General features: G+C 38.0%; 1 protein-coding gene across 1 annotated transcript; it reads right to left on the bottom strand.

Annotated features, from left to right (window-relative positions):
- Positions 1–1419: 1419 nt before the first annotated feature.
- Positions 1420–17611, bottom strand: fhdc2 (FH2 domain containing 2). Its single transcript, XM_051104447.1, has 12 exons — positions 17393–17611; positions 12829–13318; positions 12209–12270; positions 10617–10719; positions 7749–7834; positions 7552–7652; positions 7267–7337; positions 7072–7179; positions 6919–6989; positions 6404–6521; positions 6156–6320; positions 1420–3790 (listed from the first exon to the last, which is right to left on the bottom strand). The coding sequence occupies exons 2-12, from the start codon at positions 13174–13176 to the stop codon at positions 2255–2257; spliced, it is 2769 nt and encodes a 922-aa protein (XP_050960404.1). The 5' UTR covers positions 13177–13318; positions 17393–17611; the 3' UTR covers positions 1420–2254.
- Between the last annotated feature and the right edge of the window lie 5637 nt (positions 17612–23248).

The raw sequence follows: 23248 nt of genomic DNA on the forward strand, positions 1-23248 counted from the left end.
TTTGCCCACCCTGACCTTATCACTTTGGCATAAGTCACTGACAGAGCGAAAACAATAAAGGCTCAAAATGTAGCTGCCCTATTAGCACCAGTGTAATGCTTTACAAGCAATGAGAGAAGTAATAGTTACGTAGTAAAATAATGCATTAGTTTCAGTTTTACTAGAAAATATCTGAGTTACTTTTCAAATAAGTAAAGCAAGTTACTTTGTTTTCCCATTTACTCACTGACAGCTCTCAGGTCCCTGTGTTGAGAGAAATTGGGAGTGAGGTGCAAAGGCACTTCCTTTATTATTCATTTCACTTTTGGTTTGAAAGGGCCCTTACAGTTGCCAAAAATATAACCTTTCACATGACCAACTGCATACCACTCAGTTTAAATCCGTGTATCTGTGTCACAAGACAATTTCAGTTACTGCAAAAATTAATAGTGGCTGACAAACTTGCCAATGGGGTTTTTCTACAATAGTACTGAAAATGAACAATGTAAAGCAAAAAAGCTTCACTCATATCTATGGTTGCTCATATGAGACTTTTTGAGAGTCTCATAGTCTAATTTACTATTTCTGTTTTACTTTGGAAAAAGGATATTAAATGAGATGAAAAACTATTTGTGGAGAACCTCGTCCTTACTTAAGCACCATCTTTTCAAATCTACATTTCAAAAAACTTTTCAAAAAATTGATTTGCATTTTAATGAGTGAAATAAGTCACTCCTAAGTGACCCCTTTGCAAAACATAATTTAGTACTTGGTGGCAAAACCCTTGTTGGCAATGACAGAAGTCAGATGTTTCTTGTAATTGGTCACCAGGTTTTTGTCCCACTCCTCTTTGCAGATCCTCTCCAAGTCATTAAGGTTTTAAGGCTGACGTTTGGCGACTCAAACCTTTAGCTCCCTCCACAGATTTTCTATGGGATTAAAGTCTGGAGACTGGCTAGGCCACTCCAGGATCTTAATGTGCTTCTTCTTGAACCACTCCTTTGTTGCCTTGACCGTGTGTTTTGGGTCATTGTCGTGCTGGAATACCCATCCACGGACCCATTTTCAATGAGGGAAGGAGGTTCTCTCCCAAGATTTTACGGTACATGGCCCTATCCATCATCCCTTTGATGCGGTGCGGTTGTCCTGTCCCCTTAGCAGAAAAACACCCCCAAAGCATCATGTTTCAGCTTGTTACCTGTATAAAAACACCTGGGAGCCAGAAATCTTGCTGATTGATAGGGAATCATATATTTATTTCACTCATTTAAACGCAAATCAATTTATAACTTTTTGAAATGCGAAAATCATCAGGGGATCAAATAATTTTTCCCCCATTGTATCCTTATTTTGTGATTATTGCAGTAATCTTTTTGTACCAACCAGCATTAATTTAGTTACATTTAAAAACTTCAGATTTGAACAGGCGTGCAGAAAGAATAACAGTAAGTTCATATTTTATTTCAAATACTCATTTACAAATACAAATATTACAAATGGCAGCTGTGTTTTTGATTCTATTAATTTAACATTTCATATAAACAAAACAGGCAAGTACAGCAGATGACCACAAATACCGTTTCGGCCAGCAATAAATCTCTTTCATCCGTAAAGTGCATCAGAGTTGAAGAAACCTACATGTACAAATGGACACACACCTCACACACAATTTACTTCAACATATTTGCTTTGGGATCTTGAATTATTACATATCATATTTTAAATGGACGTTTTGCATTAATTTGTACCTGTAACTCAAGTAAACAGTCAATTTGACCTGAAAGGGCAAGTTAAAAATCAATATAGTAACATGACATGAGCATTCACTTCTGTCTGTCTACTGTTTGACTACGGCAGCTCCATTCGTTTCAACATTCTAACATTGCGAACAAAAAACACATATTGACAGAAGGTTCTGGCAGGAACCCTTCTGATGTGCGCTGTTACCTGCACAGAGCACTCAAGTTTTCAGAGGTAGAGCTAAAGACAGTGCTGGATGAGACTCTCCTGACAGTTTCCATCAAAGTCCTGAAATGGGAGGCGAAACTTGCTGTGACCTGAATCGGAGAGCTGAGAGCTCTGAAAGCAGCAGTCATTCTGCTCGGATCCATTACAGTGTCCATTCTGGGCAGACCCAATGAATGGCTCCTTTATTTACTGGCAGCTTGAATTGACTGTTCACACATATATTAATTTAGTTCCTTATGCATGTTAAGACATTTCATAAATGCACAGATAACAATCCACATCTGCTCAGAGTCCAATAAACCAGATATCATCTCCACATGGGTTGGGAGGCAGGTTTAGGAATTTTAGGACCTGGGATTCTGGTGCCAGGACTCTTGGCTGTCTTGGCTTTGGCTGCACTTATGATGGTGGTGCGGATTGTCTTTGCAGTTGTAGCAGCGGTGGGAGAGGGTATGGTGTTGGAAGTCTGGGATTCAAAGTTGGGCGCAAGCCGTTTGGACACGCGAAGCGGTGAGCCCCTCACAAATTTGTCCTTTTCCTGGTTCAACTTTTCAGTAGCATCACCTTTTTGTTTCCCCGTGTCAGACGGGGCATTTACCTTCTGACGTGCACCACCGTTGCGCTTGAGTTCATTCTGAACGCCAGTGAAGCGTGTCACCAGCGATGTGCGAATGGACGTGGGCCGTGTAGGGGAAGGGCGTGATACCTGACTAGCTGACAAGCCGTCGGCAGGAGCCGGTTCCGCCTTTGTGCGCACTCTTGGGATCCCGCTGCTGTTGGCGGGCCCTCCTCGTTGTACCAGCAGTCTTTTGGTTGGTCCTCGAGTAGGTGTCTTTACCAGACGGGAATCATCCTTAGCATGCGGTGAGCTTGTGCCATCTCGCTCCTCGGCTTCCCGCTCTTTCTTCCATTTGGAGCAGTGATTGGTGGTTGGCCTCGTCACAGTTGGCGAAAGGCTCTCGTAGGAGCGTAGGCCCCTCACTAGGGTGTGGCACTCCAACGTCTCTCCAATGCCCGGGTAAACATGCTCTCTGTCTGGGCTACAGGTCTCCTGTGCTATAGGAGGACTATCTGCAGGAGGAGAAGATGCACTTGACCACGTCTCTCCCAACAAAGTAGTAACCGTTTTGGCTTCTGTCTGTGGTGTTACTCCCTTTTGAGATGGAGACTCTTTGCCATTTACACAATCTTTATTCTTAGCATCCTCCGAGGTATTGGTCTCTATCTGTGTCAGCCTTTCAGAGGTGTCTCGAACCGGTTTCTCAACTTTCAAAACTTTGTTAGGGGATAGTCCTGTGAGCGCCAAGACATTCACTGCCCCCTGTTGATGTGACGTGATACTTGTTTTTCCCAAAGCAACAAAAGCATTATCACTAGGCACCGTCCTTGTATTCAACCTGGAATGGCTTTTCATAGCATTCGCATCTCGTTGCAGATCACACGTTGAATCTGTGCTTGAACGCTGAGCTTGTTTGACCTTATTTATCCCTTGTTTAGTTTTCTCAGTGTCTGTATCATTCTTCTGTAGTGAATGTCTAAATTCTGAGTCTTTGCTGAATCCATCAGGGTTAAGAGCATGAAGGTTTCCACCCTCTGATTCGCAGTGCTTTTGGTTGTTAGATTTCATATTCCTCTCGTCGGAGCGGAGGAAGTACTGCGAGAGCCTGCGCAGACTGCGGCGGCTTCCCGTGTAACTTAAACTCCGCTGTAGCGCGTGCTCCAGATCATCAGACTCCTGCTCCGCTTCCAGTCCAGTGCACAGAGCCAGAGATCGCCGCTTTTCCACATTCTCACGCTCACGTGCCAAACGCCGCTGCTCTTGTAATTCTCGCTCTGTGTTCTCCTGTTGGGAAACAAATGAACAAATTAAGGCTGTGCAATATATTGAAATTATCGACATTTCGCAATATGATGAACAAAAGACGAAGAGAAAATCATTCACTGCTTTTACCTAAATAACTTTTGTAGCTTAAATAAGAATCAGTGCATATTAATTCATAGAGTGAAGACTAAGTAGTTTTTTTCCCTTTTAATTATTCAGTTCCTAAACTGATGTTAAAATGATTACACTAATGTTAAAATTACATTTTTGTGGAATGCTAGAGTAAAACACTACCATTCACTTTCAGAAATTGTTGTAGGGGTGCTTTCGTCTTACAAAAAGTGAAATATGTATGCTAGTTATATATATGCACAGCCCTAAAACAAATCACGTTTGAGATTTGTGTACTTCATTTCCATAAATCAGTGTAAACTGACTAATTTCAATGAAATGATTGAATGACGGAAATGATTTACAGATTCATGTCATCAGTTATAATGTTCATGGAATCCACTGGACAAAAAAAAACAAAACAAAACAAAAAAAACAACAGCTTAGTGCGGGAAAAAACATGCTCTGAATCGATTCTGATTTCGTAATCGTTTTCCTTGTGGGACACGTCATTTAATGTGATGCATTCTTTTTCTGGACTCATCTGCTTGTCTGTGCATGGTACGCTTTATTAGGGCCCAAGTACCAATGGTGCAAGGACCCTACTGGAATTGCTCAGACTTTTCTTCTCCAAAAGGAATCACATTTTTGAGGGCCTAAATATGCTCAAACTCATGAAACTGCACACACAACAGAAGTGGTAAAAAAAAAAAAAAAAAAAAAAAAAAAAAATATTACCTCTGATAAGGGTTTCAGAAGTGGGTGTGGTAAAGTGGCTCAATAGTACCACCTATAATATTTCAACAAAGTGCCCCTCAAGCTATGTTTCACATACATGTACAAAATTCTGCACCAAACTTCAAATGTTTTATTAAAAAAAGTGATGGCTGAAGACATCTACATGCCAATAGCCAGTTATAGACTCAGCGCCACCACTTCTATATTTACCACTTTAAATGCATACTGCTCACCATTCACTGTTTTCCTAAAGCCACCGGGTGGTGCGAGGGCCTTTTCAATGCTGCTTTCAGCTTTAATTAATAATGTGTTTGAGTTTGGTCTTTTAAAAACACTGTTTTAATGCATTAAGCATTTTAAAATTTCCCATTTGAGACACGTGTGCATTGCTTGACAATGTGTGCTTCCACTTGCTGATATTTCAGTCTTTTACTTTAGATATGCTTTCATTTATGCTGTTTGGAATGCAGTATGTATTAGACGCCCAAAACTCAAGTACTGACAGACATGCGCTTTGTTTGTTTGTCCTGAAGCTTGCAGTTGCGCTTAAATGCACTTGCATCTCCAAATACTTTTATGATATGAAATTAATGTAAACACAGTCAGTTATGTTTTCAGAACAGGACAAAACATCTGATATGTCTAAACAGATCTGTGCATATGTGTGAATGCAGCTCATTATAGCTGTAAACTTTCGGATACTTCTTAATGCTTCTTAAAGCATTCTCAGATACTGGAAGTACTTTTTGTTTATCACTTGTAATTGTCTCCCCCCCACTCCTTTATTACTTTATATGAGCTTGTATGTTTTAAAGCTATATTTACCTGGTTAAATTCTTAACAATTGTTTTGATTTGTTAATAATTTGTAATTATTTAAAAAAGAACTTATATGATTTAAAAAAAAAAAAAAAAAAAAAAAAGCACAAAATAAATCTATTTTAACCATGATGCATCGGGATATCCTGGAGGGCTGTTGTCCAGCTTAGCTCCAACTTGCCTCAACACACCTGCCAGGAAGTTTCTAGCATGCCTAGTAAGCGCTTGATCAGCTGGTTCAGATGTCTAATTGGGGTTGGAGCTAAACTCTGCAGGACACCAGCCCTCCAGGACTGAGTTTGGGCACCCCAGTGATATTGAATCAAATTGTTTATATAATCATAATCGAATTGTGAAACCAGTGCAGAGTCACACCCCTAATTAACATGCTTTTAAATGGCATTATCTGTAACTACCTAAAAAACAAAAAAACAAAAAAAAAAACCCACAACACTAAAAAAACACTATACATTAAATTAAATTAAATTAAAATTAAATTATTTTACCAAGCCATCCAACCACTTAAACATCAGTTAAGTGGTTGCTATGTGCCACATTCAAATGAAGATATGTTGAGTTGAACTTTGTGTGTGTTTGTAGTACCATACTTTCAGATTCAGATTTTGGCAGCTCTAGCTTCAGGCAAGAAATTTGGACATTGTAAATTTTATTTAGTAATTGTAATTTAAAGAGATAGTCCAGTCATCATGATAGCTCACCCGCACAGCTTTTTGGAAGCGATGGCAGAAGCAGTGGAAGATATGACAGGCCTCCTCCAGTTTGAAAGACTTGTCATCTTCACAGAAGAAATCCACAATGGCCTTACTGGTCTTCTGTAAACTTTCCAGCTCATCCTGAGCTTCCTGCAGCCTCACTTCCGCAACCTGAAAGATGACATGATGAACTTACATGCTGAACAGACATGTCAACATCTTTGAATATAATCTCGACATCAATGGGAACGAACCTCTAGAAATGTTCTCGTCTGCTGCTCGATTTCAGCATCAGCCTGAGCTCGGACTCGGAGTTCAGCGACTCTGCTTTGTAGTCGAGAAAGATCCTCCACCACAGATTCTTCTGATAACCTGACCAGAAAAAAAAAAAAAAAAAAAGATAGTGATTTATGTTTTCTTTATAATATTAACTACTGATGTCCTAAGTGGAACATTTGTTAGCTAATTTTAACAAAACCCATGAAAACTGGTTCATTTTTCATTCACTCAATAAATAAACAAATAAATAAAATAAAGAATTAAGTCAGAATAACAGTAGCAATAAAAATAGTCTGACGTAAAATACTTTTTTTTTTTTTTTTTGAGAGAGATTTTTTTTTTTTTCCTTAAGGTGTTTTTTGGTATTAAAATAATGAGAAGTTGAAAAATGTGCATAATTAATATAGGTTTTGAAAGAAGAAACTCTCCTGTATTGGAGAGCTTGGGGATTTAAACTGTTACACTGTTAAAAGTTTGTTTGTATTCTGACCTTGAAGCTGGACCAACGTGACTTAAGCGGCTGTGAAACATCAGCAAGTCTTTATCCTTCTTCACAGCCTCCTGTAAGAGACAAAAACAACTTGATTACTTTCTTTTTATCTATGAAACTGTGGCTTGTTATACGTTTACCAGCGACACTTACCATGGCGACAAAATGGAGGAGGTTCATGCCTGGTTTGTTGGCTTTGGTGTCAGCCAGTTTAAGTAAAGAGGAAATTCTGAATCCAGCAGCATTTCCAGCATAACCACCCTGAAAGCACAAGAAACCTCAGACTGACTCATACCAGGAGATTTTGCCAGTAAGTGTTGATGCAAGAGCATCAGATAAAACACTTACAGCGTTCATGTAGTTTCCCGCCTTGAGCACCAGGCGCAGGATGTAGTGAAGCTCCGGACAGCTCAGCAGCTCTGCATAAACAACACATGAGCACCAACCACATCAGTGAAACCCTCCATCAGGATCCACTTACATCATCAAATACTAGAACAAAACTCCATTAAAGGCTGAGTGCAAGATCTCTGATATTTCGTGGCTCACACATGAAGTTAATTTAGGTGGTGAGCTAAAGCTTTCAGGGTTGCAACAGGTCCAAACAAATCTAGAAAGAGAGCAAGTTTTTACCTCGCGCTGCCTCCCGCAGACATCTGGCCGCCATACAGAGGGAGGTCACCGCAGGGTCAAACTCCTGCTGGAGGATCATGACGTCCAAACGCATGCGAAAGCTAGTGATGATGATGAGTGGACGAGCAGACTAATGAGCGAACGGTGAAAGAAGCTCTGACGTGTTTATATTTGAGCATTTAGTCCTGAACTCTTACCTGGGTAACTCCACCAGTGAGAGAATGAAGAGATCCGGCTCTGCCAATAAACTACGGTCACCGCTGAACTTCTTCAGTCTGGCCTCCTGGATAAAAAGAAACAAATACAAAGTAGATTTATGTGATGACAGATATTAGGGTATAACGGTTTGACAGTATTAGATTCACTTATTCCAACTAGGATTGCCGACTTTGCTTGCCTGGCCAGAGGGAGATTTTGATTACATGGACTGAATCAATCACGCCACTGTTTGAGGTTCCAACATCATTTTAAACAATTCAGTTAATTTCATTAATACTGTAATTTACTAATTTTCTTCATAAAGATACCATTACAGTTTTAATTATATAAAGTTTTTATGAACACTCAATTACCGCACTTATTTATCTTTTGAGCTGCATCTGTTTCTTGTGTGTCTTTGAATTTAAAGGCCACTCCCTTTTGCTGTTATGACAGACTACTACATATGCACAAGTTATATACTTTTAAACTACAAAGAGGCATTTTCTTTACTGTAAATAACATTAATGACAGAGATTGCTTCTGCCACGGCACAAAAATTCAACTAATTGACAATTATCACACGCCAGAGTGGCCTGTGCATCTCTGATAAACTCATCAAAAATTAAATAAAAAATAAAAAATAAATAAAACAGGAAAGAAACACCCTTTTTCAGAATTCTGTATTTTAAAGAATTTTATAAAATTCAAATCCAAAGCTTTACAGATCTTTAATGGAAACAATATTTTCTCAAACTTGTTCTATGAACCGTGAACAATTGTTGCACAATCTGTGAAACAGTCATTAAGACACTAATGGTTTACAGGGAATTAGGATGATGGTTATAATAACTTACGACATTAAAGAGAACTTTGTGCTGACTCAAACATCAACATAATAAACATCAGAAAAAGACGCCCAGTGACCTTGCTCATCTACATGAACATGACATAGTCTACACGCTACAGGCATGCATGAGGACAGCAGAAGTGGCCAAAGCAGTAAAATGTAATCTAAGAAGCCTAAGACAGGAAGGACAGCTGATCATTCCTGCAGTCCCAAACCATGTGTAAACGTGTCCCCTCTAGATGTGTTTGAGAAATTGCGAATGTCTTGGTGAAAGAACCAGACATCCCCACCTTTGTTAAGGATCTTGTTATTCCTTTTCTGTTTGTCACATGCCTGTGATATTTGTTCAGTTTGTCTCAGTGGTTTAATTTATATCAAAACAAACATTACACATGATAAGAAATTCGCTAGAAATAAAAGTAGTTGAATGCAAGAGGATGTTTATTTTTCCGCTGGGTATATGTGATGCAATCTAGGAGAACCCAACACATGGTGAAATTTTACCTTTTTTTAGGTTTTGATACCATATGAAAGCTGGGTTCAAGCCCTTTCCAAAACTTAATTTTGTCCATAGCTTGAACAAAAAGTTATGACTTTCATAAGTTGGCTGATGGCTATGATTTTTTAGAAATGGAATTTTGAAAAAAACGGGTTTAAAAGTAAGACAGGTTTCGCTTTCTATTCACAGGTTTAGCGAGAGCAATCTGTCAGGAGTGCTGTGCGGCATCGTTACACAAACAGACTAACGTCTAACAGACTAAGACTTTTGATCTCTCCTCATACGATAGCACGAATAATGCAGCCCACATTGTAGTTTACATTGTAGAAAAGCAAGCGCAGCGCAACTGTTCGTGCACTGTGCATACAACAGACTGTCATCGGACTCCTCCTCTTTAGTAACTTCATCATCCGATCCGTCATCTCAGGATGTGAAATAGTCCATTATAACAATTTAGGCACTCAACCTACTTTTCCTATTTTCTTTAAACCGTCCCAGCGTGACATCTGACGGGTTTCCCAGATCGCATATGGACTTCTGTTAAAATGGGTAATTTTGAATAGGTGTTGAATTTTTGAATTATGGATTATGAACAGTGTTGTGTGGTACCATGACTCCTCGAATAATATCAATACGTTTACGGGATCATGACAACCAAATCATAGGGTGAATTCAGGTTTAGTGGGCCGTTTAAGCTTGATTGTACTGTGTTTGATGGGTTTACACTTCCAGAGCATCACAATGGTTTTTAATTAAAGGGACATTATTTCTCTAAATGATAAAATAGTTTTGATTAATGTAGTATGACACTGGTAGTTGTGTCATGGTGAAAGGTATAAAACCCTTTTTTTTTTTTGTAATTATAAGGTTGCTCACTAAATGTGAACAAACATTTTTGTGACAGTTCCTGTTTATTTGATACTACTGTTAACAGGGAATAAAAAGCATAGAAATGTTGTAAAAAAAAAACAAAACAAAAAAGTTCATTTTCTTGTATGGTGTTTAAATATTGCTGGCTGAAAGTGATGGATAAAGCGGGCCACCGGGATTTAGGTAAAGTGGGCTGACCTTTAACATAGTTAAAAAAAAAAAAAAAAAAATTGTTAATAAATCATGCGTTTTTAGTTAAGATGCAGAATAATTAAGAATAATTTTTGATAAGTTAGGGATGACCCACTTCACCTAAAAAGAAATTATAGGCTAAGTTAATGTCAGACTCTAACCCTAACCCTCTTTACTACGTCACTGGTTCTGCTGCTGATTCGGCATTGAGAATCGGCCGAAAAACAGGTGAAGGCATTCGACTGTGGCTAACAGGGCAGAACACACCTAAAAACTAAAGCCAATCGATGCTCAAAAACCTAGTGGCTGACCGTTGCTTAACAGGATGTCATGGGGAGTAAAAAGAAGATTTCAAACAAGCAGCATCACGTCTAATTCTTCCTAACATGAAACAGACTAAATCGTGGAAGCACAGACGTGTTTCTGTGAAGTGTGGCGTGTCAGAGTATACAATACCTCTTCATTATCAGGCAGCAGCTTGCAGAGTTCTGCCAGTTTCTCAGCTCCGTAACGCTCTCCGACTCCTCGTCTCACATCTTCCACAATCTCCCTAGCAGCACTGAGGGAAGAGGAAACACTCTGAAAATGATATCACTTTCAAGTACAAATCACTGGCTCAGCTGTATTATAAATAAGGGCCAAGGGTTCTACTTTTATCCCATTTTTTTATTTTAAAAGAAATTACTTTGTCCCTCAGTTTGAAAAGGTGTTTAAGTTAGTTTAGTTTTAGTTTATTTATTGACTTATCTGTCTTTTTTAATTTCAAGAAATTAAAATGTTTTAAGGTTTTAGTTAATAACCCTGGTACACATGTATGCAATTACAATGAATGTCTATGGCACAAGTGTCCCTTTTCTGTGCAAACAGTCTCTTTTTGGTGTCCATAGGCATATCGAGTGAAAATTAAGCACAGTAGCATCAAATTAACATTCATATTGTTTACATTTTGCGTAAAATACTGTGCCTTTTAACACTCCTCCACTGCAATGCTCGCCCCTAGTCTTTCATTTCAAACATGATTTTTATTATGGCCAATCATAAATCAAACAGCTGGTTCTTTTGCTTGTATCAAAAGAGGTTTAACAAGACCACACTGGCCTATATTTTTTTTTTATTTTTCTGACCTATTTGTTCTTGTACTGAAGACTCTTGCGGTTTTCTCATTAAGTGTAAAATGGAAAAAGGAACGTACAGCAACAAAGACCTGCTTTGACCACAGCTGAGTACAATTCATACTAGTACACTTCAAAAGTGTGCGCTTACACACAGAGAAATGTGTTTGCCTGCATAAGCACTTCTTTGTAATTCCTCCACATGTTCTGACAGATATCAGTCCCATGGAAAAGCTTTTCAAACTCAAATGGGCACTGCTGCACCCATATATTTACGCAGAAAGCAAGTGCTGACATGACAAAAACAAACCTTTTTTTTTTATAAAACAAAGGCCATTGTGTTGAAAGGGATGAATAATGATTTATGGCTTAAGATTTTCTGTATACACTGCTTTCACTCTGCAACACTGGAGTGAGTCACATTTCACTAGAAACGACTGAATCAAAGTTGACAAATTTAATCTCAGCGCAAATTTTGAAAAGCCACTTTAGAGATCAGGTTCCATTTCTCATCACAGCTCGTTTGACCAAAAAGCAGGTGTGACCTTTGATCGCCTTCACTGGCCATCAAACCCAGCTGTTCTGACTGGATAGCATCTTCTCAATACTTGCCATCTGCCCCCACGACCCTTTTTACATTCACACAATCTTCCTCCATCTGAGGGCAATCAATGGCTCAAAAATAAACAAGCTGCAGTTACTGCCTGCCTGAAGTGTTAAGACACACTCTCTAGGACACCTTCACTTCCTGTTTGTGACAAATGGGACTATATCACTTCCACCATTTATAAACAGCCCATGCATATGTCTAGAAAGCAGGGTGGCCAATATAATATACATTTATGCATGTAGTCCGTGTTTGCAGATAAATGTGCGAACATTGTATTTTCAATTGACCTGGCTAGTTAAACTAGTTAAAATTAAACCAAAACTTACATTTTGAACTGTCGCAGAAATATCCCAACATTCATGCTGCGTTTTGAGTCAAGCAGCATAACCTACAAATACAAATTAAGGTAATGAGCGCACAAACAATTTTGCAAAAGTGACTGCTTAGTTTAAATTAAACAATGTAAGTTGTTAAAATCCTCAATAAACATGCTGTAAATATAGAAAAAAGGTTGATTATGATGTAGCCTATACATTTATCAAAAAGAGAAACTTTTACAAAAAATCCATGGCCTTTAACAATAAATTAAGACAATAGTTTCTAAACAACTTGAAAACAATTTAACTGAAGACAATCACTGGAAATATGTTTTTTTTTTTTTTTCCCATTGAACACATGCAGATGCCAGCTTTCAGCAGTGTGTCTTGCTGTTTTTCAGCATCTAGAGCCATGAGAGTGTTTAATCAAATTAATACATTTCATTCCTGTAGTCCATTCAACTGTTTTTTGAACACAAAAATATCAAAAATGTGTTATCTGATGTTCACCTGACCAAAAGCAACAAAACAGGCCTTTCACAAAACCAAAAAGTTCATGTTAAAAATGTAGTTTTGTACACCCTTGGCTTCTTCCATGTGTTGGATAAGGAAAAAAAACTTGCTCTTACTTTGTCCACACTCGTCTCTTGTGGAGACCCGCAGCGGCGTAAACTACGCCGGAAGCCACTGGCCCGGTCTGGCTTTTTGCCCTCCTTTTGCCCAAAGAGCTCATCCAGAGAGTTCAGGTCAATGGAGAGCTCACAGTCGTCATCAAGAAAGCCACTCCACACACTCTTACGGCCCTCCACGCGTTCTTTGGGGATCCGCTCCCAGTTGAGGTTGCGAAGCCGGTGTTTGCGGCCAGAGTCCATACGGGTCAGACCGCTGCCGGAGACGGGCGGAGGTGGAGGTGGAGGAGGAGGAGGAGGAGGAGGAGGAGGAGGGATTGGGGGTGGTGGGACAGGGATGGTGGCCATGAATTTCACTTCCTGTGCTTGGATGTCAAAGTATGTTCCATGAAAATTCGAAGACTTTCGTTTTTTTGGACAAATGATACACCACAGGTGAAAAGTTCACAAGAAAGAAGCTGTTCACTCTCCTCACGGTTGTGACGTATATCTGCAGTGGGAAACAAGATTGATACACTGAAACAACTTTACACTGCAAACTGTCTAAAAGGTCAAACAGCATGCAAATTATCACTGAAATATATAAGAACAAAAATGTGACCCAGGACCACAAAACAAGTCTTAAGTAGCATGGTATATTTGCAGCAATAGCTTAAAATGCATTGTATGGCTCAAAATGATTGATTTTTCTTTTATGCCAAAATTCATTAGGATATTAAAGATCATGTTCCATGAAGATACTTTGTACATTTCCTACTCAAAATACATCAAAACTTAATTTTTGATTAGTAATATGCATTGCTAAGAACTTTATTTGGACAAATTTAAATTAAATTTTTTTCTAAATATTTCTATTTTTTTGCACCCTCAGATTCCAGATTTTCAAATAGTTCTATCTCGACCAACTATTGTCCTATCCTAACAAACCATACATCTATGGAAAGCTTATTTATTCAGCTTTCAGATAGTGTATGAAGCTCAACTGTAAAAAATTGACCTTTATGACTGGTTTTGTGGACCCGGGTCACAAATAGATAAACTACCAACTTCACTAAATAGCTTGTGACTAGTCCATTTGTTGAGAAACTACAATGAATAGTTGTCATTTTATCTATATTATCATTTAAAAGTCAAATGTTTTTGAAAGACGTCTCTTATGCTCCCCAATGCTGAATTTATTTGATCAACATAAAAACAGTAATATTGTTTTTAATGTTTTTGTGATAATGCAGCATACAATTTAAAATTATAGTTACAATTTAAAATAACTGTTCTTTATTTTAATATATTTTAAAATGTAACATTATGCTGTGATGATAAAGCTGAATATTCAGCATCCAGTCTTTAGTGACAAATGATCCTTCACATATCATTCTATGCTAATTTGCTTCTCAATAAACATTTCTTATTATCAAATTAAATGTGACAGTAAAGGCATTCATAATTTTACAAAAGACTCCCATTTCAAATAATTGCTGCTCTTTTGAACACTTTATTCATCAGTGAACTTTTGACTGGTAGTGTATACATATATGTGACCCTGGACCACAAAACAAGTCTTAAGTAGCACAGGTATCTTTGTAGCAATAGCCAACAATACATTGTATGGGTAAAAATTATCAATTTTTCTTTTATGTCAAAAATCATTAGGATATTAAGTAAAGATCATGTTCCATGAATATATTTTGTAAATTTCCTACCATAAATATATCAAAACTTAATTTCTGATTAGTAATATGCATTGCTAAAAACTTAATTTGGACAACTTTCAAAGGCAATTTTCTCAATATTTTGATTTTTTTGCACCCTCAGATTCCAGATTTTTAAATAGTTGTATCTTGGCCAAATACTGTCCTAACCTAACAAACCATCTATCAATGGAAAGTTTATTTATTCAACTTTTAGTATAAATCAGTTTCAAAAAAATTGACAGATGACTGGTTTTGTGGTCCAGGGTCACATGTGACATACATTTTAACCTAAAAAAAAACTACACCGAAATCATCTTGGTTTAAAAAGCCACAAATCCAAAGCAATACTGCCAGTTAAACATCAAGAGCCCAGCTGATCTCAACTCTACTATACTATAGCATGGCAAGATGACATCACGCAATTCATCCTCGTTTGCGTGCTTTAAGCACACGAGCGCCGATCAACAAACAATGAGGTTGTTTACAGCAATGGGGCAATCTGAAGTGAGCCTATGGGGTCAGGCACCTGGCAGCTCTTGTCGCCCAATTAACATGAGGGCGTCTGTAATGAGCATGTGCTTCCCCTCTGTGCTTGTGCTGCTGCCAGTGAAGTGTTTAACCTGAGGTTACACTTTCAAAAGGGTCCAAGGTGTTGAGAATTCCCAGCACGTGAGAGCGCTCAAGCCCTTTGTGCTTCCTTCCTCCTCTGAGAAACTCCTGCCACATGTGCTGTGCTCTGAGCATCTACACACCCTATGTGATGTTCCTTCCTGCAGTCCAGTTAATTAATGCCAATGAGGCCACAGGACAATGACACAAAAAAAAAGAGAAAAAGTGAAGCTGACACAGATTCAGGAACACTGGCAGAGCAAGCAAGAGGCTGTGCTGCCAAAAACATGAGCATGCCGTAACCGGAATCCATGTGTATGTGCACTTCCAAATACTACAGTTTGCACCATTTTCCACGTTTGGAGTAATAATCAAAGTGAAGAAATGTTATTAATGAAAGTACTGTGTAGTACTACAAAGAAACAACTGTATAGACTTCAGCTCTTCTCAAACTGTTCATTCTCTCAACCAACTTCATGAGGTGCATCTTTGAAGGCTTTGAAGCCGTTTTAAAGGAGTTCACATGTATGCTGAATACGTAGGGTGAAGTCAGCTGAAATGGGCTATTAGGCAAAATGGGCCAAATAAGATTGTAGTGTCATATCTCTTTAAATTTTTTACAGAAAAGCACAATAACTGATCTTGGATTGTTGCCTCAACATGTAACAATTAGTTTGATTGATCGGAGTTTAAGACAGGCAGGGCAGAGTGTTACACGAAGCTTGTCAGGTAAGTGAGCCTGACATAGTAAATTTTATTCATCACTAATAAGGGTACTAAGCAATTATAAGCAAGCTTAACAACAAAGCAAAGGTTTATGAACACTCTTTTGACATGCTCTTTCAAATAAAAAGTTCCTTCGGTTTTTGTGAAAAAAGTAATTTTAGTTAGAAATGGCTGGTTAGGCTAAAATGGGCCAAATACACACACGCTTTTACACAGAAATTGAGGTTGTTGTTTTTTTTAAATGCATTGCAGACAGTATGGCAGGAGGACAAGCAAAGAAAGGAAACAGAAAGACAAGACGACAAAACAGAAATGGAAAAAAGGAAGATGTCACTAAAACGGGCTGCATACATATGCACACTTTTACACAGAAATTAAGGGTGAAAATAGGTTTTAGGCATAGGTATAGTGTTAAGGTGCAATAGTTAATAGGTGCTACAGGAAATGTTAAAGTATTTTTTTCATTTATGGTGTTGTTGCAGTCGCGCACTAAAGACAATAGTGTCAATTTATTGTTAAAAAATAAAATGACTTCAGCCAAAATGACCTGTGTTGTTCTCTTTTTATAAAAAGAGAAATGTTCCCATTTTACCTGAATGTTGTGCCATGGCTCAAGAAGGTACCTGCTGATACTCTAATTTAAAAATAAAAAAAATAATAATAACACACAGTATATATATATATATATATATATATATATATATATATATATATATATATATATATATATATGAAAAAAAAAAACATTTCCAGTATCGATAAGGTAGTCGGCAGATTTTTTTTTTTTTTTTTTTTTTTTAAAGAAGCACAAGCTAACTCTTCAATGACGAACACCTTAAGAAATCCCCCTACTGGCCCATATATCGGTCTATCACAAACTTTATAAGTTGAGCGAAACCGAAATATAATGTAGCTGACAAATGGAATAGAGCTGTACTTGGCCGCCAACTAAAAACGCGAAAGCGCACCGACTGCAGACTGAATGTAAAACTGTAAAACTTTTTAGTTCTTTTCAATACCACCTGAGCGCGCTCTATCAACCTGTGCTACACAAAACATTTGGGGGAAAAATACAGATGCTACAAACAAAATGCAAGGCAAGACGAAATGATGCCTCACATTTTCTTCACAGACAGTTTAGTTTGATACACACTGATTAAAGCTTCTTGAGCAACTTTATAAAAGTTTTGTAAAGTTATTTCTCCAGTCAGCGTCTTCGTCGTACAAACAATATTTGCTTATTAAACGCTCTGTTACCTTGAAATATCGTAAAAATAAACAACTCCAATAAAAAAATGAGTAGAACAGAAACACGCATAATTCCCAAACATAGGAAAAACGAGCAATTACTGTAGATCTGGCTTGAAATAAATAGCTGTGTAAATTAAAATGACAAAGACACTAGATACGATGGGAAATACTGTTCGATAATGTCTGTAAACGAGTGCAAACACAATACCTAAATTCAATTCAGAGAGGTCAGTTTGGTGGTGTGCGATGCAGCGGAAAGAGAGAAGCACAAATAAAACGGTACTTACGTTTTACTTAGTATCATTACGCACGTAATCCAATTCAGAACATTTACTAAAAAAAGCTCTAAAAGAATTTCCCGTCCACTGTGAAAAAGTCTCACGCGTGCCTATGAGCATAAAACAATTACAAACACTCACTGAACGCCGGGGCGTCCCATTAATACACTACTAAAGTCTACTGAAGCAAATTTCCCAAACTTTCTATGCGCTCTCTGGGCATGCGCATGCGCGGCAACTGATGTGCTCATTGGGCTTCCCCCAAGTGAATTTACCAATACTACTACGGCCAAGGATTATCTCATGAATATTAATTAGGTGACGTGACACTCGCCTAACTGATTTAGCAGCATTGTACACTGGTAAGCGGTGGATAGGCCAACTAAATCAAGAAAAAAATACTACATTATTACAAATATATATTTTAATGACGTTACTAAACGCTCTAGGAGCATTACTCACCAACTTAACTAACTCACCTAATTAATATTCATACGATTGGCCTTCTCCATAGTAGGATTCTAATTTTTACATCCAGGAAAAAATCTTATAATCGAAGCTGTATGAATTAAAATATTTTGTGTATACATGCACACATTTGATTGATACATGTACACATGGTAGCCTGATGGCGTTCTCTAGTATTTGTCTCAAGACAGCTGCTCAATATAGCTGTTCTCAAAACATTTTTCATGCTAAAAAAATTGTAGATAATCACTAAATGTATGTTTTTGAATAAGCAGTGAACAGAACAGGAGTCCTGAGTGTGAACCGAGAAACCATTATGCCATTGTTATTCAGTGTAACAGGACTGATCTCAAATCAGCTTCATCCTTGGTTAAAAATACCATCATCTGAGACACAAAAGACAAAATTGACTGAGAATCAGTTCTCATACACTGAGAACATTCATATGAGCGGCCTCTGATCTTCTTGTCAGTTCCATTATCAAGGTAAGGCCAGTCGCTGCAATCTTCCTGTGCGCTGGAGAAGGCTTTGATCAGTTCTGGTGATGAGAACCCAAGATGAAGTGAGCTGAGAACTGGTCATGGGAAACAGCACAGTGAGCTTTGGAGCTTTGGCCAGCACCTGAAAGGAAAAACAGAATCCCCAAAATCAGGAGAAACATGGAAATGAGAGGATATCGGGTGACAGAGCGAGTGTTGAGTCCCATCACCCCTACATCTACAGCTTTTCTCCCAGATGAACTCAAGCTTACAGCATGCTGAAAGGCACGGCTCATCAGAACAGGCACTTGTGAGGTTACGCCCCTATATCCCTCAGCACTGCCGGGGGAACTGCTGTGCCAGAATACTAGAATGCTATCTTTTTATCTGGAAATGTTGCATATCTCAGCCCTTTTTTACGCAGAATTCATTTTAAAAAATGCTATCAAAATACCACGATGATACACATGCCGTGTCATTTTAGCTTTGCTTTGATGTATTTATTCAGAGGTTTGGGATATATTTATTTACTTTATTTTATTTTTATTTTTTGAAAGATTGTAATGCTTACCAAGGCTGCATTTATTTGATCAAAAATACAGTAAAAGCATCAATACTGTGAATTTGTTTTTTATGTTAAATTGTAAATTATTCCCGTGATTGTACAGCTGAATTTTCAGAATCATTAGTCCAGTCTCCATTGTCACATGATACTTCAGAAATCATTCTAATATGCCGCTCATAAATACATATTTCTGTATTATCAGTGTTGAGAACATTTTTTTTGTGCAAACCACAATGTATTTTTCAATGATTCTTTGATGAAGAGAAATTAGAACAGAATTTATTTGAAATATGAATCTGTTGTAAGATTATAATTGTCCTTACTATAACTTTTGATCAATTTAATGTATCCTTGCTAAATAAAAGTATTAATTTCTTAAAAAAAATCTTACTGACCTGAAACTTTGAAAGATAATGAAACTGAAAAGAAAGCAGAATATACCGCTCTGTTTTGGAATATCTCCACAAGTAAATAACATTTACCACATACAGTAGGCTGATGGTAAGTAGTCTCCTGTACAGTCTGAATTACAAAATGACTAAACGAACACTTTATAGTCTTGCTGACTTCATGTAATGGAAACAAGCCGCATAAAGTGTGCCATTTTGAGGGACTGATAATCCCTGGTGCACCTTGACTCCTGGAAACTGCACAGCAGCATCCAATCAGATTGGACCCTTTGTATTTTTGCATGCAATACGCAGCACACGCTGCGTGAACGGTCTGTGGGCGTGCTGTCTGAGACTTCAACTGTACAAACCAGTCCTCTCTGTCATTACTTGAAAAGTATCCCGTTTCATTTTGTCTCTCTTTGTCAAATGGCCCAACAACAAAACAAAACAAAAAAAACAAACACTAAGAATGTTTTGTCTCTTTCTGGTGTGCAAGTTGCTGACGCAAACATATCCTTTTAAAAACCAACATGCAATGCTAACTGCAAATGGCAAGATGTATAAAAAGTTTACGATGAAAGTCAATGTTGTACAATGACTCGTGCAGCGTTGATTAATTGTGGAAGCTGCTGGGAATATAGTGACTGCATCTAGTGTGTTTTCTTGGAAGTGTTTGAAGACGGTTGTATGCTTAGACACACCTGCATTTGATCACAGACAGAGGCTCTTGGACTTTTAATTGAAGCCAGGTGGTCCTATAGAAAGCCAGAGGCAAAAACGAGACAAAGAACCACCGTACATGGGCTCACAATTAAATACGTGATATGCACTGCGCTAAAATAGTGAAATTTAAAGACAAACTGACAAGTTAGAGCTCAGACCTTCAGTAAAAAAAAAAAAAAAAAAAAAAAAAAAAACATCACTTAAGATCTAAATATAAGCAGAGCATAGAAGTAAGTCTACTGAGCTCATTTATCATCTTTTTTTTTTATATTCCACTGTTTGAATAAGCTGTTCTTGGCCTGAAGCCCAGGAATTGGAAGCTGATAAAGAGAGAGTTCCTATTCTCCTTTCTATTGTGAGGGCATTGTATCCTACATTTCCCACATAAAAAAAGTGAATCGTCAGACCCATTGTAAGATCCTGATCGGTGTATTGCTAGACAAGTTTGTTCTTGTTTCTCTCAGATAGCAAACTAAAAAATATTATTGCAGGTCAGCTTGCAATAATTTTGCAAACATTAATTTTTGTCTTCACGCTACTTGCGTTATGCAACAACACAGAATATGCTGCACTGAATTGATCTGCACTGCCTAATTATTAATGTGCAGACATGCATTGTATATGTTTGCTTCACGTGGGATTTCTTTAAATGTAATGAAAGGGATTATTGCTGTACACACACCTGTTAAATTCTCTTGTTCCCAGCACAGTCATGGCTTTATACCACACCATATTTTTAAATCACACCCATGTACATAACTACTTGGTCTCAGTATAATTGCACCTGAAGAACCAGATTTATAGACAGTACAGACCATGTATTCTGGGGAGAATTATTTTTTTTGCATTTGCTCACAAAACTTTTGCACTCCCATAAGAAACTTTGAGGTTGCTCACAAAATAAAATGAGTAAAAACTATTTTTCAGCTTTTTGTGAGTGAACCCAAAGTTTCTTAGAGAATTTAAAAGTTTTATAAGACAGTGCTCAAAGTTTCTTGGGGAACACATATGTTTTGCGAGAGAATGCAAAGTTTTTTGGGAGAAGAAAGACATTTTGAGAGCAAATGCAAAAGCATTGACTTTACATTTTTCCTCATATCTCATATTCAGATTCATTCACCATGTCCATTTAGGGGCTCCGTAGACTTCCATATATGGGCCATTCTACAGAATTGGTCCAAAGTCAGAGATGGAAACGTCTTGGAAAAAAAAACACATCTTTTGTGTTCAGTAGAAGATAGGAAGTCCATCAGGTTTAGAACATCAAGAGAGTAAGTAAATTATGATGGAATCTTCATTTTTTGATAAACTGTTCCTTTAATAAATCTATCAGTGTAAGTTTATGGAAATGGTTGATTTTCATCGTCCACCAGGGAAGAGTCATTATCAACCTGTATGTCTTTTAGAATGTAAAACCATTATTGCTGAAATGTTTAGCTGTGGACCACTGGGCAAATTCAAGGGTCTCCGTATAATTAAGTGCAGGAGAAGAGTGGTGCCTGACTCTCACCTGTTTTTCACAGAAAGTTTGAAGAATGCGCCTTGTGTGGCAACAGTGATCACACAGTTAATATTCAAAGACCAGTACCTCGTAAAGGAAGCCTTTTAAAGTCTCTGACAAAGCGTGGCTGGCACACAAAGGGACATGACTAAATAGGCGATGTATACAGCAGGGACAGGAGAGGACTGTGGAGGGGTGATCATGTATAGACAGCAATTTGCATAGACATTGTCCTTCAGACTCTCAACTCCAAATCAAAAAACACTCACTGAACAGAGCAATGTGAACCAGTGTTCCTGTTTTCTTCACAAGAAAATTTTGTTATTTGTAAAGGGGTCATCAGATGCCCATTTTGATGATATGATTGATATCAAGTTGATATGATTCTTTAGGGCCTTAATGAAAAGTCTATAATATACTTTGGTTAAAAATTCTCAATGGTAGTGTAAAACAACACCCTTTTTACCTGGTCAAAATGAGCTCTGCAAAAATCATCTGTTATCAAAATCATTCTTTTAAATGCAAATGAGCTCTGCTCGCCCCGCCCCTCTCTTCTCTCTGTGGAGTGACGATCTGTGCTCTGAGTGATTGTTTACTTTAGCCGCATTTAGCACGTTTAGCCATGAAACTTGCTAACTAGCATGTTATTAGGAAAGGTGATTGCAGAGATTCATAAAAAAAACCCTTATACTCACTTCTGCTGTAGGTGAAACTGGATCATGAATGATTCGCGTGAACATAGACGCATTTATGTAGACAATTATCTCATTACATTAGGTAACATTTTTTAAAAATATTTTTTTTTTGTTAGATATTAGTTAATTTTTACATTAACTTTTTTGCTTAATTAATTTATTTTACTTATTTATTCCCTGACTCTCAGTTATCTCATTATCTTACTGTCATTTTGTATATCAAATGCATGCTAATTTTACACTGGGCTTTTTAAAGTTCTCTAGGAATGTGAATCGGTGTGTTCCATGCCATACTGGACAATTTACATGACAAACAGCAGAAACAAAACAAGCTTCTAATTTTAGAGGTGGGAAACAAGTGTACGTGATTTGTGCCGTGTAAACCCTTATTACTCTCGCTGACACACTCTGTTCAGTCAGGCAACACACATTCATTTGTGCACCCTCCGTTGTGTCCGTATCAACCTCATTACACCCCTTTCCCAGTTCTGCCATGCCAGCTGATGATGTCATCCTCATGGAGCCGTTGGCGAGATGCCTTGTGTAGCAGGGTATATTTAAGAAGGGGGGCTCGTTTGGCCCCTAGAGATGGGGGCCAGGAAGATTAACGCTCCCATCAGAAAGTGCATCCCTCCCAGCTCTACAAAACTAGAAGGCCTTTTTTACCCCGTCTCAACTCTGGTAGGTCCTCAGTGTTTAAAACTGAATGGGAGACATGCTGGGTCTGGGAGGCGGGCATCGGAGGGACTGCTTTCGGGATTAACCCTCCATTATTTTCACCCCTTCCCCTGCCTCCAGGGTTTGCGGTTCGCCAGCCTTTCCAGAGGCCTTCTATTCATCAGCACTGAACTGTCGCATAACAATGCAGCCTATACCTTCTGCATGGACTGCTAAGATGTTGGTTAAACAAGACGCTGGTGCACCTTTGACAGACCGGTATCTACTTTCCGCTTGATCCTGAATTTCCAGAAACGTCACCTTTGCACATATCAGATGACACTGAAACAGTAAAGTAAGCTGATGTAAACCTGCATTCACTCTA

The sequence above is a fragment of the Labeo rohita genome, unplaced genomic scaffold (genome assembly GCF_022985175.1).
Source record: "Labeo rohita strain BAU-BD-2019 unplaced genomic scaffold, IGBB_LRoh.1.0 scaffold_72, whole genome shotgun sequence".
Taxonomy (NCBI): Eukaryota; Metazoa; Chordata; class Actinopteri; order Cypriniformes; family Cyprinidae; genus Labeo; species Labeo rohita.